The 15,392-nt window shown below is 43.9% G+C and overlaps 1 protein-coding gene across 7 annotated transcripts in view; it reads right to left on the reverse strand.

The window, feature by feature from the left end:
- LOC121580884 (extended synaptotagmin-2-B) overlaps window positions 1-13,300 on the reverse strand; it is a 55,154-nt gene extending 41,854 nt beyond the window's left edge. For all 7 annotated transcript variants that reach the window (XM_041896021.2, XM_041896019.2, XM_041896016.2 and 4 more), the window contains exons 1-2: window positions 13,153-13,300; window positions 12,407-12,827 (exon numbers count right to left, since the gene is read on the reverse strand). In XM_041896021.2, the coding sequence (XP_041751955.1) occupies window positions 12,407-12,820 (414 nt within the window). In that variant the 5' untranslated portion in view covers window positions 12,821-12,827; window positions 13,153-13,300. The remainder of the gene's footprint in view (window positions 1-12,406; window positions 12,828-13,152) is intronic.
- Window positions 13,301-15,392: the final 2,092 nt, after the last annotated feature.

Below are 15,392 nucleotides of genomic sequence, written 5' to 3' on the forward strand. Positions count from 1 at the left end.
ACTAACATACTCCCTTCAAAGGCACTTAAATATTTTGTCTTTATTTAACCTGTCTCCTCCCGTTCATCTACACTAATTGAAGTGGATTTAACAAGTGACATCAATAAGGGATAATAGCTTTCACCTGGTCAGTCTATGTCAGGGTTCCACAACTGGATGCCCAATGTGGTTTTATTTGGCCCCCCCCAAAAAAAAAATTGTTGGTGTGGAATTTTCATTGTTGGACATAGCAAACACCAGGAAATCAGCGCCAAGTGATTTTAATTTAAGAAATCTGTTTCCAAGTATTCCCACGCATAATTGAGAGACACGTGATAGTATACAAATGTAAGCAAGGTTTGAAATTATTATGTTTTAGTGAAACATTATATCTGTTTGGGCTTCTTGCGGTCAATTTGCAGTCTACAAGTTATTTATAATTATGTTCCGGGCCCGCGACCATCCCCTCCAGAAAAGAAAATCTAGTTGATGATCCTTGGTCTATGTCATGGAAATAGTTCCTAATGTTTTGTACACTCAGTGTATATTTCCACACTACGAGGTTGGAATAATACTGTGAAAATAATGAGTGTAAGAGCTGTTTGAAAAGAGCGCCTGAAACTTCACCCTGTTTTGGTGGGATGGAGTTTTGGCCTGCCTGGTGACACCACCAGGCGGTAAATTAGTTAAGAAAGAGAGTTCCAAACCACTCTGCCAATAACAGCTTGTTTTCTGTTTTCCCCTCCCCACTCAGACCACTCCCAGACAGTCGTAGCAAAATTCTTGCTTGAGAAATTGCTCTCGCTAAGAAGCTATTTTTGTTTCTTTTTTGACTGTAAGATCATCTGTTTATAAAACACAATACCATTAACTCAAACCCAAATAGCCTGGCATAAGTCTGCATAATATTGTACAATCAGATTTCTTTGTTTTCCTTGACAACTCCGATGCTGTGACACAACCTTCAGTGGCACGTTGTCAGACCACTTTTCGCTCCTTTTTAGGGTCTGCAGACAAACAATAGAGGTTGCCTAGCAGCATATTCCAGCCTGCCTTGAGAGTGAGAGATCCCACACAGCACAGCTAGTGGAAAAGAAAAGCAGAGGTTCACAGTAATTCCTCACGGGAGGAAAGCCAGCAGCTCTGAGTCATTGTCAAGCTATTTCCCGGTTTGACTGAACAGTCAGTCTGGTGGAATATGGTTTCCAACTAACACACTCACAGTGCGTCAGCTTTAGTTCCCCGGACAACACACCACAGTCAACAACAGAGTAGCCTGAATAACAAAACGGTCATGGAGCTATGTCTTATCACTGTATGTAAAAATAAACTAATGCACAGGGCCTATCTCACATCTCAGCAGCCATGAAGTGGAGCAATGCGGTCATCCCTCTCCTTATGACAGCTCATGGGAGAATCAAGCAGGGATGTGTCCCAAATGGCACCCTATTCCCCATATAGTGCTTAGAGCCCTGGTTAAAAGAACTGCAATAAGGAATAGGGTGCCATTTTGGAAGTAGCCCTTCTGACAGCCCATGGGAGTCGTGCTGGACTGGTGGAATCACAATCCCACAGAACAGCTGTTTAGAAATCCAGACCATGGCAGCTGGCTAGGGGTAATCGGCTCCTTCACTCACACATTATGCAATACCATACTATCAGTGGACATGTACCACTACAGGAGTAATTTACAACATTAACCAACCTGTTTGACTAAATAGATGTTCTATGGGATTATACAAAAAACGTTCAACTATTCATTCTATGAAGGGGAGGGAAACAGTATAATAACAAAAAATGAAATTGTAATATACTGTATAGGGCTAGACACGAATATACACTAACTATCTTGCTCTTACCAGCTATTTACATTTTGTTGGGTAGGAGAGAATAGAACATGTGACTGGTGTTGCCCTCAGAATAGTGAATTTGTGACAGAGGTCAGTATTATTATAGCCTCGTACGAACCATCCTGATCTCGCAAGCTTAAGACGAGGCTAATATTATTACATCAGATTGCCATGGCTTCATCAAAATAAAGGTCCTAGTGCCATGAAACTATCACACACTCATATCTTCTGTTCTGTTCTGTTACTAGGTCAAAGGTCAGTAGCAGTAACCGTGTCAGAGGCATTACAGATCATCAGATCAAAAGTGACAGCTCCAACTTCCAAGGGAGATTCTCATTTGTCCTCTCTCCTCTGTCCTCTCTCCTCCGTAACCCGGAAACCGATAAGTGGTTGAGGAGAGAGTCAATTCGTTAATAGGTGAACAAATTAAGCTGCTCCCCTCCTTCATTACCTAATTCAACAGAGGATGCACAAGAGTATCCTCGTGGCAGGTAGAGCGGAAGTGTTTTATAATCATCCACATCCCCTTTAAAATCAGCTGTTTTCTCAAAGGAGAAAAGCATGCATACATATAAAATGTCTTGCACAACGAGCTACAGTATATTTGTTTTGATCATTTTACACATTTATTTTGGGATTCCACCCCTGTAAACGTCATTTGCTTGATGACGAACAAGTGGAAAAGGAGAGTAATTTCATACAAGCGCATTTGTTTCCTCTCCTCGATTCCCTTTGACCTTTTTCAAAAAGAGGCAAGGACAGGAAGGAGGAGTTAGCTAAACCAATTGAGAATCTCCCCAACTCAATCAGAAGGTGCACATTCAGCAATTTCTGTACCGTGGAAAATAGTCAGGCCAGTCAGATAGCAATATATCATTGGTGGACGGTCAATGGTGCAGGACAAGTCATACTATATCACAAGACAGTTGTTGCCACCTATATTTAGGCCCTTAGGGTGGTGTGGGGCGGGACCCATAATCACCACAGGAACAAGAGAGAGCCATTGTGGGGAGTATCAAATCACAAACAGACCGTCACAGGCCGTTGTGGCACATGATCTACAGCAGGGTTCTTCCGGTCCTGGAGGGCCGAAACACCTCAGTTTTTCATCCTCTCCTTCTAATCAGGGGCTAATTCAGACCTGGGACACCAGGTGAGTGCAATTAACTACCAGGTAGAAATAAAAAACAGAAGTGTTTCGGCCCTCCAGGACCGGAATTGAAGAACCCTGATCTACAGTATGGCAATTCCATGGTAACAGAATTATGCCGAGATTCAGATTTTTCACTTTAAAATGTATACCAAACAAAAATCACTGATTTCAAAGCAAAACAAAACCATACAACTCTATGCACAAGGAGTCCTTTGAACAATTTCCACTAAAAGTTTTAGAAAAACTAATTTACAGGAAGAACTGTGCAGATACAAAATTTGGTAACAGAATAAAACCGAGGGAGATTTTACCATAATTCTATTACCAAACTTCGCATCCGTAAATGTTTTTTAAGCAGCGCATAGAGTTGTATGGTTTGTTAAACTTTGAAATCAATGGTTTTTGTTTGGCATACATTTTAAAGTGAAAAATCTGAGTCTCAGCGTAATTCCAATACCGTGGAATTGCCCAGTATGTACCATACCATGCCATCAGAGCAACTAGAGTAGAACTAGGTCATACACTACGTACAGTGCATTCAGAAAGTATTCAGACCCCTTTACTTTTTCCACATTTTGTTACAGCTTTATTCTAAAATGGATTAAATTATTTTTTCCCTCCTCATCAATCTACACACAATACCCCATAATGACAAAGCAAAAACAGGTTTTTGGCAATTTTACTCAGTACTTTGTTGAAGCACCTTTGGCAGCGATTACAGCCTTGAGTCTTCTTGGGTATGATGCTACAAGCTTGGCACACCTGTTTCTCCCATTCTTCTCGGCAGATCCTCTCAAGATCTGTCAGGTTGGATAGGGAGCGTCGCTCCAGAGATATTAGATCAGGTTCAAGTCCGGCCTCTGGCTGGCCCACTCAAGGACATTCAGAGACTTGTCCCGAAGCCACTCCTGCATTGTATTCGCTGTGTACTTAGGGTCGTTGTCCTGTTGGAAGGTGAACCTTCGCCCCAGTCTGAGGTCCTGAGCGCTCTGGAGCAGGTTTTCATCAAGGATCTCTGTACTTTGCTCCGTTCATCTTTCCCTCAGTCCTGATAAGTCTCCCAGTCCCTGCCACTGAAAAACATCTCCACAGCATGATGATACCACCACCATGCTTCACCGTAGGGATGGTGCCAGGTTTCCTCCAGACGTGACTCTTGGCATTCAGGTCAAAGAGTTCAATCTTGGTTTCATCAGACCAGAGAATCTTGTTTCTCATGGTCTGAGAGTCCTTTAGGTGCCTTTGGGCAAACTCCAAGCGGGCTGTCATGTGCCTTTTATTGAGGAGTGGCTTCCGTCTGGCCACTCTATCATAAAGACCTGATTGGTGGAGTGCTGCATAGATGGTTGTCCTTCTGGAAGGTTCTCCCATCTCCACAGAGGAACTCTGGAGCTCTGTCAGAGTGACCATCGGGTTCTTGGTCACCTCCCTGACCAAGGCCCTTCTCCCCCGATTGCTCAGTTTGGCCGGGCTGCCTGCTCTAGGAAGAGTCTCGGTGGTTCCAAACTTCTTCCATTTAAGAATGATGGAGGCCACTGTGTTCTTGGGAACCTTCAATTCTGCAGACATTTTTTGGTACATTATGTATGAAAGAATGAATGCACTCACTAACTGTAAGTCGCTCTGGAGCATCTGCTAAATGACTCAAATGTAAATGTAATCTGTGCCTCGACACAATCCCGTCTCGGAGCTCTACGGACAATTCCTTCGAACTCATGGCTTGGTTTTTGCTCTGACATGCACTGTCAACTGTGGGACCTTATTTAGACAGGTTTGTGCCTGTCACGATCGTTATAAACAGCGGACCAAGGCGCAGCGTGAAATGCGTACATCTTTTAATGCGTACTGTGCACAATACAACAAAACGAAACGTGAAGTCCTCGGTCATAAACACAAACCTACACGGAACAAGATCCCACAAATGACAAGTGCACAACAGGCTGCCTAAGTATGGTTCCCAATCAGAGACAACAAGACACAGCTGCCTCCGATTGGGAACCACCCCGGCCAACACAGAAATACACGATCTAGAAAAGAACACATAGAAAACAAAACATAGACACTACACATAGAAACTAACACCCTGGCTCAACATATAAGAGTCCCCAGAGCCAGGGCGTGACAGTACCCCCCCCCAAAGGCGCGGACTGCGACCGCGCCAACTAAACCCAACAGGGGAGGGGCCGGGTGGGCATTCCGCCTCGGAGGCGGATCCGGCTCCGGGCGTGACCACCACCCTCTAACTAACCCCCCTTAGCGCCCCTGGTCTGGTCTGGCCCCGCTGGCTGGAGCTGGACTGGACATCGGTGGAGCGGATTGCTTAGGCTCCGGTGTGGAGCAGCTGACCGGTACCTGACCAGGCACCGGTGAAACAGGCACGGGCTGTGCCGGACTGACGATGCGCACCACAGGCTTGGTGCGGGGAGCAGGAATGGGCCGGACTGGGCTGACGACGCGCACCACTGGCTTGGTGCGGGGAGCAGGAACGGGCCGGACCGGGCTGACGACGCGCACCACTTTCTTGGTGCGGGGAGCAGGAACGGGCCGGACCGGGCTGACGACGCGCACCACTGGCTTGGTGCGGGGAGCAGGAACGGGCCGGACCGGGCTGACGACGCGCACCACTGGCTTGGTGCGGGGAGCAGGAACAGGCCGGACCGGGCTGGCGACGCGCACCACTGGCTTGGTGCGGGGAGCAGGAACAGGCTGGACCGGGCTGGCGACGCGCACCACAGGCTTGGTGCGAGGGGCAGGAACAGGCCGGGCCGGGCTGGGCTGGCGACGCGCACCCCAGGCTTGGTTCGAGGGGCAGGAACAGGCCGGGCCGGGCTGGCGACGCGCACCCCAGGCTTGGTGCGAGGGTCAGGAACAGGCCGGGCTGGGCTGGCGACGCGCACCACAGGCTTGGTGCGAGGGGCAGGAACAGGCCGGGCCGGGCTGGCGACGCGCATCACAGGCTTGGTGCGAGGGACAGGAACAGGCCGGACCGTACTGGGAACACACACCACTGGCCTTGTGCGGGGATCAGGAACGGGCCGGACCGGACTGGTAACACACCCCAGTACCTCTCGCCGTGCCTCTACACTCTCCTTCTCTCTAATGACCAATGGCCCCCGTAACCTGGTGGCCTTCTCTCCTAGTCCACAATCTCGCCCTGTAGCTGCCTCCAGCAGCCCCGTCGTCCATGCCGTGTGTCCCCCCCATAAAATGTCTTGGGGTTGCCTCTCGCCTGTCCGACGACGGCCCGGTTGGCACCGCTTCTCCTCTCCTGCCTGGGTCTCCCCCTTCATCGCCCTCCGGTAACGGACAGCCTCCTCCTCCGTTATCCTCCCCCAACCGAGGAGGACATCTATCAACGTTACCTCCGGCGTTTGCTCCTGGAAACGCTGCTTGGTCCTGTTTTGGTTTGATCTTCTGTCTCGGTCGTCGTAAGCAACGGACCAAGGCGCAGCGTGAAATGCGTACATCTTTTAATGCGTACTTTGCACAATACAACAAAACGAAACGTGAAGTCCTCGGTCATAAACACAAACCTACACGGAACAAGATCCCACAAATGACAAATGCACAACAGGCTGCCTAAGTATGGTTCCCAATCAGAGACAACAAGACAGCTGCCTCCGATTGGGAACCACCCCGGCCAACACAGAAATACACAATCTAGAAAAGAACACATAGAAAACAAAACATAGACACTACACATAGAAACTAACACCCTGGCTCAACATATAAGAGTCCCCAGAGCCAGGGCGTGACAGTGCCTTTCCAAATTATGTCCAATCAATTGAATTTACCACAGGTGGACTCCAATCAAGTTATAGAAACATCTCAAGGATGATCAATGGAAACAGGATGCACCTGATCTCAATTTCGAGTCTCATAACAAAGGGTCTGAATACTTACGTAAATAAGGTATTACAGTTTTTTATTTTGTATACATTTTATATATATAAAAACCTGTTTTCACTTTGTCATTATGGGAAAAAAATGTATTTTATTCCATTTTAGAATAAGGCTGTAACGTAACAAAATTTTGAAAAAGTCAAGCGGTCTGAATATTTTCTGAATGCACTGTCCTGTATACAGACAACTCAGGAAAGGGATTTAGTCTTATGGTAGTAAATACACATGGTAGGCTAATCTAAAAAGGATCTAAATCACCTTGTAAAACTAACTTCACATAGGCCTAATTGTCACCCCTTTCACTTCAGTGACAACACAAGCTTTCATTTGTTTGCTTAAGTTACTGATTTGCCTGGCTGCTTAGAAGACACTGTGTGTGTGTGACACACCTCTGTTCTTGTTAAGTCACAAAGCACAGGGCCACAAGCTAACAATACAGCCTAGAAAGTACAACAACATGATAGGCCTATTGGATTGTTTGAAATGTGATACAAATATCTATCCATTATCAACTCAATATCAAGCCTATAAAGGCTTTGAGATGCTTCCGTCACAGCTCCTGGTTTACTGTGTGTTCTTTCCCTACATCTCCCATAAACTCGTCACAGTCACATTATTCAGTGAGTGAGCACTGTGATGACTGGACTGTCTTTTTCTCCAAAGTCACTGACAGTCTCATCACTCCCATGAGAGGAGACCGTGTGTGGAGGTGGTCTGGGTCATATGCAACAGCAGCACATTACTTCTGTTTGAACAAATGACTGCAGGTTTGAACGAGTCAAACAAGGCTTATTCTCTACTCCCTTTAGTCAGAGGCAGAACTCAACAGCACAAGGCTCTGCTCAACACTCATCGCTCCCTTGAGACTGTGTAGGAAGTCACAGTCATATAAAACAGCACAGGACCTGTATATTTGAAAGAATAGAACAAGGCCTATTCTCCCTGTAGTCAGAGGCAGAGCACAAGGCTCTCTGTTCAACACACGTTTTCAATTTTCCACTGGACTGATGGGCCCACCCTTTGGCATATCAAGGAGAGAGGCCCCACCCATGGCCATGATGACACACCATTAGAGAGCATAACAGAACAAGAGAGAGAAATCTCTCTACTCCATATAGACCATTGGACTAGACCACTGTTTCCCAAACTCGGTCCTCAGGACCCCAAGTGGTGCATGTTTTGGTTTTTGCCCTAGCACTACACAGATGATTCAAATAATCAACTAATCATCAAGCTTTAATTATTTGAATGAGCTGTGTATTGCTAGGGCAAAAACCAAAACATGCACCACTTGGGGTCCCGAGGACCGAGTTTGGGAAACGCTGGACTAGACCTATATTTTGAAGGATGTATGTTGCTACATTTTCACTGTTTTTTTTCTTGTCTCTTGACAGTTTTACCTAATTTCGGCCCAGCAATCCTGTTGTAAAATAATTAAAGGCCCAGTCAACCAGGGACAGACAGGCCAGTCATGACCTGACTTATGCTGACCTGAGCTCTGCCCTCAGATTTCAATCGTCTGTCTTTCAAAAGGTCTCAAACTTTGAATGCTGTGTAAATCATCTTTGTTTAGTGAAGACAAAAAGCTAATTTGCCAATCTTAAAACTGCCAACTACTACCTGCATTGTTTTTGTGCATTATGTTCACAAAGGATAACATAATGTGATAACATAAAGATTCATAGTATATCATATAATAGCAATATTCTAATATGTTAAAATGATATTCAAATGTACTGTACATATATACACTACCGATCAAAAGTTTTAGAACACCTACTCATTCAAGGGTTTTTCTATATTTTTACATTGTAGAATAATAGTGAAGATATCAAAACTATGAAATAACACATATGAAATCATGTAGTAACCAAAGAAGTGTTAAACAAATCAAAACATATACTTTATATTTGAGATTCTTCAAATAGCCACCCTTCGCTTTGATGACAGCTTTGCACACTCTTGGCATTCTCTCAACCAGCTTCATGAGGTTGTCACCTGGAATGCATTTCAGTTAACAGGTGTGCCTTCTTAAAAGTTAATTTGTGGAATTTATTCCCTCTTAATGTGTTTGAGCCAATCAGTTGTGTTGTGAGAAGGTAGGGGGTATACAGAAGATAACCCTATTTGGTAAAAGACCAAGTCCATATTATGGCAAGAACAGCTCAAATAAGCAAAGAGAAACAACAGTCCATCATTACTTCAAGACATGAAGGTCAGTCAATCCGGAAAATGTCAAGAACTTTGAAAGTTTCTTCAAGTGCAGTCGCAAAAACCATCAAGCGCTATGATGAAACTGGCTCTCATGAGGACCGCCACAGGAATGGAAGACCCAGAGTTACCTCTGCTGCAGAGGATACATTTATTAGAGTTACCAGCCTCAGAAATTGCAGCCCAAATAAATGCAAATCCAAATAAATGTCCTACCGTAAAGCATGGAGGAGGAGGTGTTATGGTGTGGGGGTGCTTTGCTGGTGACACTGTCTGTGATTTATTTAGAATTAACCAGCATGGCTACCACAGCATTCTGCAGCGATACGCCATCCCATCTGGTATGGCCTAGTGGGACTTTCATTTGTTTTTCAACAGGACAATGACCCAACACACCTCCAGGCTGTGTAAGGGCTATTTTACCAAGAAGGAGAGTGATGGAGAGCTGCATCAGATGACATGGCCGCCACAATCCCCAGACCTCAACCAAATTGAGATGGTTTGGGATGAGTCGGACTGCAGAGTGAAGGAAAAGCAGCCAACAAGTGCTCAGCATATGTGGGAACTCCTTCAAAACTGTTAGAAAAGCATTCCAGGTGAAGCTGGTGAGATAATGCCAAGAGTGTGCAAAGCTGTCATCAAGGCAAAGAGTGGCTATTTGAAGAATCTCAAATTGAAAATATATTTTAATTTGTTTAACACTTTTGGGGTTACTACATGATTATATAGGTGTCATTTCATAGTTTTGATATATTCATTAGTATTCTACAATGTAGAAAATAGTAAAAATAAAGAAAAACCATTGAATGAGTAGTTGTTCTAAAACTTTTGACCTTAAATTGCTGTGCCATCTGCTTTACTCTACTGAACCCTCGCTTATGATGTAGGCTTATTGCTCAAAGGATTATGACATGACATAAAAAAGATAGTTCAGGAAATGCTGCATAGAAACATATAGAAAATACAGTTCTTGGCAAGTGTGCTTCTTTCTGTCAACTTGTTTTAACAAAACAGTGCACAAAACTACCACACTGCCTATCAAGCCTCATTCCAGGCATATTTGCTGAGACAGCTAGCTTGCCTGTGTCCCAAGTGGCACCCTATTCCCCTTGTAGTGCACAGGGCCTATAGGACTCTGGTTAAATGTAGTGCACTATGTAGAGAATAGGGTGCCATTTGAGACACAAGCCTAGTCGTCTAGAGGAGGGCATGGCTCACCATCACCAAGGCCTGCTGCATTTTTAGAATAAAGCTCCAACAATTGTATCGTGGATCACATCACAATCAATGCCACCACTCCTGAAAGACAGTGCTTGCTCCTTCCTACTGATTTTCTAAATGTCAGACTCGGGAGCAGGTTTCTGACATTAACCAAGACAAGTTGTGTTTGGAATTGATTGTGCTATATACTTAACCAAAGCTGCCTGTACTTGCCCTAACTTAGAGTGAAATGTCAAAACCTGTCAGATCTACAATAAGTACCTATTACAAGGCAAATAAATACCTGAATAAGAGACTTGCTTGGGCCAAGAAACACAAGCAATGGACATTAGACCGTGGAAATGTGTCCTTTGGTCTGGAGTCCAAATTGGAGATTTTTGGTTCCAACCGCCGTGTCTTTGTGAGACGCGGTGTGGGTGAACAGATGATCTCTGCATGTGTATTTCCTACTGTAAAGCATGGAGGAGGAGGTGTTATGGTACTTTGCTGGTGACACTGTCTGTGATTTATTTAGTATTCAAGGCACACTTAACCAGCATGGCTACCACAGCATTCTGCAGCAATACACCATCCCATCTGGTTTGGGCTTAGTGGGACTATCAGACCCTTTGTTTAGAAAACCCTAAATTAGTTCAGGAGTAAAATGTGCCTTAACAAATCACATAATAAGTTACATTGAATCACTATGTGAAATAATAGGGGTTGACAACATTTTTGAATGACTAACCCTTCCGCTGTCCCCCATACATAGAACATCTGTATGGTCCCTCAGTCAAGTATTGAATTTCAAGCACAGATTCAACTACAAAGACCAGGGTCTTTCGAAAGCCTCAAAAGAAGGGCAGTGATTGGTAGATGGGTAACAATAATACATCTGACATTGAATATCTCTTTAAGCATGGTCAAGTTAATTATTATACTTTGGATGATGTATTAAACCATCCAGACACATCAAAGATACAGTCCTTCTGAACTGTGCTGCAGGACCGGAATGAAACTGCTCAGTTATGTTACCATGAGGCCATTGGTGATTTTAAAACAGCTAGAGTTCAATGGCTGTGATGGGAGAAAACTGAGGATGGATAAACAACATTGTAGTGACTCCACAATAATTACCTAAATGATAGAATATACAGAATAAAAATATTCCAAAACATGACTCTTGTATGCAATAAGGCACTAAAGTAATACTGCAACAACAACAAAAAACAGCAGAGGAATACACTTTTTGGCCTAAATGCAAAGCCTTATGTTTGGGCAAATCCAACACAACACATCACTGAGTAACTGCCTCCTTGTTTTCAAGCATGGTGGTGGCTGCATCATGGTATGGGTGTGCTTCACATCGGCAAATACTTTTCCAGGATAAAAATAAATGGGATGGAGCTAAGCACAGGCAAAATCCTAGAGGAAAACCTGCTTCAGTCTGCTTTACACCAGACTGGGAGAGGAATTCACCTTTCAGCAGGACAATAACCTACAACACAAGGACAAATCTACACTGAAGTTGCTTACCAAGAAGACAGTGAATGTTCCTCAATGGCCAAGTTACAGTTTTGACTTAAATCTGTTTGAAAATCCCCAACATCTTGACAGAGCATGAAGAATTTTGAGAGAAAAAAATATGGGCAAATATTGCACAATCCAGGTGTGCAAAGCTCTTATAGACAACCAAGAAGACTCACTGCTAATCGATGCCAAAGGTGTTTCTAACATGTATTGACACAGGGAGCTGAATACTTATGCAACAACTATATTTTAGTTATTGCATTTTTACTAATCTTAAAATTAAAATAAAAAATAATATCTTCCACTTTGACATTACAGAGTATTTTGCGTAAATTGTTGACAAAAAATGACAATTAAATACATTTGAATCCCACTTTGTAACACTTTGGTCCGAATACTTTTGCGAGGCACTGTATATGTACATAGCTACCTCAATTACCTCGTACCCCTGCACATCGACTCGGTATTGGTACTCCCTGTATATATAGGGGAGTACCATTCATCTCTAACAACTAACCGGGAAAAAGGTGGGTAGCTTTAAAATGTTTAACTCAATAAAACAAAACAATGTCATTCTTACCCATGGTGGCATCTCAGAGGTCGCCAAATTTAGTTTGACAGTTTTCTCTTCATGCTCCAAGAACGCCAGGGCACGGGTCAGTCTGTTGTTTTTATGCCCTTGATTTCTTCTCCACCAGAAAAAGATGGCAAGCCCTATTAGAACCCAACTGAAGCTGAACTCAAAATATCCCAACACATAAATGGGAAAAATTACAATGAAGGTCTTGGCAAATTTCATCCACATCTGAGTGGCGTCTGTGACGGAGGACTGTGGCTCATCTTCCAGATCCACCGGGGCGATTGGGGTCGTAGGGCTGACTGGAGGGCTCGGCGTTGTCGGTCCATTTTCCTTGGCTATTGTTGGTCCTGTGGAAGTTGTCTTTCCAGAATCCGCTCCTTGAGCTCCACTGCTTGTCGCCGCCGCTCTTCTCATTTCCACTCTACAAATAAGTTTCACAATAGAGAGAGCAGAATAAGCGACACAGACATAAACACTTTACAGACACAATGTATATTCTACAATGTAACAACAACACGCTGACAAACATGTTACAATGTTTCCAGTGTCAAAATGTTGGCACCACAGCCGCTGGAACGATTATGATTGATTTAATCATAGTACAGTTACTTCAGAGGGAAGGGCTCAGCTGAGTTGGTCGACCTGTCAATCGGCTCGGTGGTTTATGAAGGAGTTTCCTAACAGCCGCTATTTCACCAAACTTGTGTTAACCCTTTTTATTAAATAACATAAATACTCTGCCTCACCCGTTTCCGTATTCGACATCCGTAATCCTTTGAATTCAGTGTACCAGTCCCGTACACTGCATGGGTTCCTTCGACTATTTTAGTTTCCAACGTAGCACAATAATCCCTTCACCACATCCTGCTTCAAAGTGCGTTTTGCTTCTACAACACTGTATAACCAGCCCCCTTCTCATTTTTCTAACAGGAAATTGTCATTGTCAAGATAGGTCAAACACAGGGAGGGATTTTTTGAAAAGGAGATTTCCAAGCGCCATCTCGTGGATACTTGTCTCGTGCACACTCTTATAGCGCAATTACTTATTATTCTGAACCATACAGAATAGTCTAATAATCTATTTTCCCACATCAAACATTTGGGGTTGCTATAAAAGTATGGTAGTACAACTAGTAGAGAGTGTGGGATGCAGCAGTGGCTTTTTACTGTGTACTGTACCTGTCATCTATGATGGAGAAATCACACCGTCCACGAAACATAATGTACTAAGGTATTTTGTCCACTAGATGCCAATAGAGATTTGATACTGTACTGTAGCCTACCTATAGCCTATAACTAAGCACTATTGAATGTGCCAATTACCAGTAGGTAAGTTGGATGGTTAACAGTAGTTGAAACAGATGATTCATTACCAAGGTATAATCATACTGAAAGGATTAGAATGATATATTCCAATGATATAGGCTACAATATAGCGACCCTGTGATAGTATCACTGTCTATGCAGTATTACAACAGTCCATTGCCTATGCCCTATAGGATATTTTGAATGGGCTATCAGTTCTGAGAGGGCTCTATTACAAAGAGTTGACAGGACACCAGTCCCTGAATGGTAGAGTATGACAGAAAGCTGATGGGCTACGAATGTTGAAATGACAAAGTATACATCTCCAGCTACATTAGCCGTACAGGGAAGCTGATAGAGTATAGGTCTAGACCTCCTGAATAGAGCCCTCTAGTCAAGGTGACCATGCATCATATGACTGATGCAGTGGGGTAAATACAACCACCATTGAAACAAACTATCCTGTGGCATCCCTGTAGCCCTATTGACATTCACATCATCTGATACCATCTGATACTCTGATGCAGGGGCGGTGTGTTCAATAGGGCGATATGGGCGACGCACTGCCAAACGGGAAAAGGAAGGGATTTTTTTTCTAATCAATTATATCACGGCAACAGTAGTTATCAGTGTTGTAATCTAGACGTCTGATCTGCCACAGTGCCACTAAATGTCCAATCAGGCTAAAGTCGTGCTTCAAATGCCCCCCTTTTTGGGGCGATTTCAGTCAGGTTGAAAATCGCCCAGAAGTCTGTCATAGACTCCCATGTAAAATCTATTTTTTTCAAATATCAGAGCTTTCAATACAATCTCTATGGGTTTCTGAGGGCTTGCACTTACGCGCTTTCGTCATACGTAACATAACCATGAACGTAACTAAGAAAAGAGCGGGTAGCAGCGTCAATCAATTCACTACTACTATCAAAATGGCTAGGCTTCAGTGCAACTCGATTGTGTCTTTGAAAGAAGTTCCTTTTTGTCGGCGAACAAATGAAGATAAATTGGCAACGAAACAATTAGGACCTCCCCAGACCAAATTTAATAATTCAACAGGTTTCTACTAAAGGGGGAAGTCCAACACCCGAGGATTTTCCAAAAATTGGTACGAACGAAAAACCTGGCTAGCAGGCTGCGATGTAGCTAATGCAGTCTTCTGCTACCCCCTGCTTACTCTTTCACCCTGAAGGCGGCACGGCAGACAGCACCGCTTGGACAGCGACTGGTGTGTAACGGACATGCACCATCTTTCAGGAAAGATTAAGAAACATGAGCTGTCAAAGACCCACATGGATAGCTGTTTGAGATTGTCTGCTTTGGGGAGAGTGAACATTCCCACTCAACTGGATGAGGGATACAGGCTAGCTGTCCGCCGCCACAACGATGAGGTTAGTGTTGATAATCACAAGTTTACTGGAGAACTGAAACTGACAAGGCTGACAAGATAGGACCCTTTTGTCCATTGTTATTGGATAGGAACAGAACTTATAACCAGCTCCTGACCTAAATAGATCTTAGCACAACATTTTACTCAACATATCATATTCCATATTCACTATAACAAATATATTTACTACGACATTAGCAAGAACCGCCACATCCTCAGCCGGCTAATCCAGTGTGTGAAGTTTTGCGGAGTGTTTGAGTTAGCTTTGCGAGGCAAAGATGAAACTGAGGGCTCCAC

This window comes from Coregonus clupeaformis, chromosome 14 (genome assembly GCF_020615455.1).
Source record: "Coregonus clupeaformis isolate EN_2021a chromosome 14, ASM2061545v1, whole genome shotgun sequence".
Taxonomy (NCBI): Eukaryota; Metazoa; Chordata; class Actinopteri; order Salmoniformes; family Salmonidae; genus Coregonus; species Coregonus clupeaformis.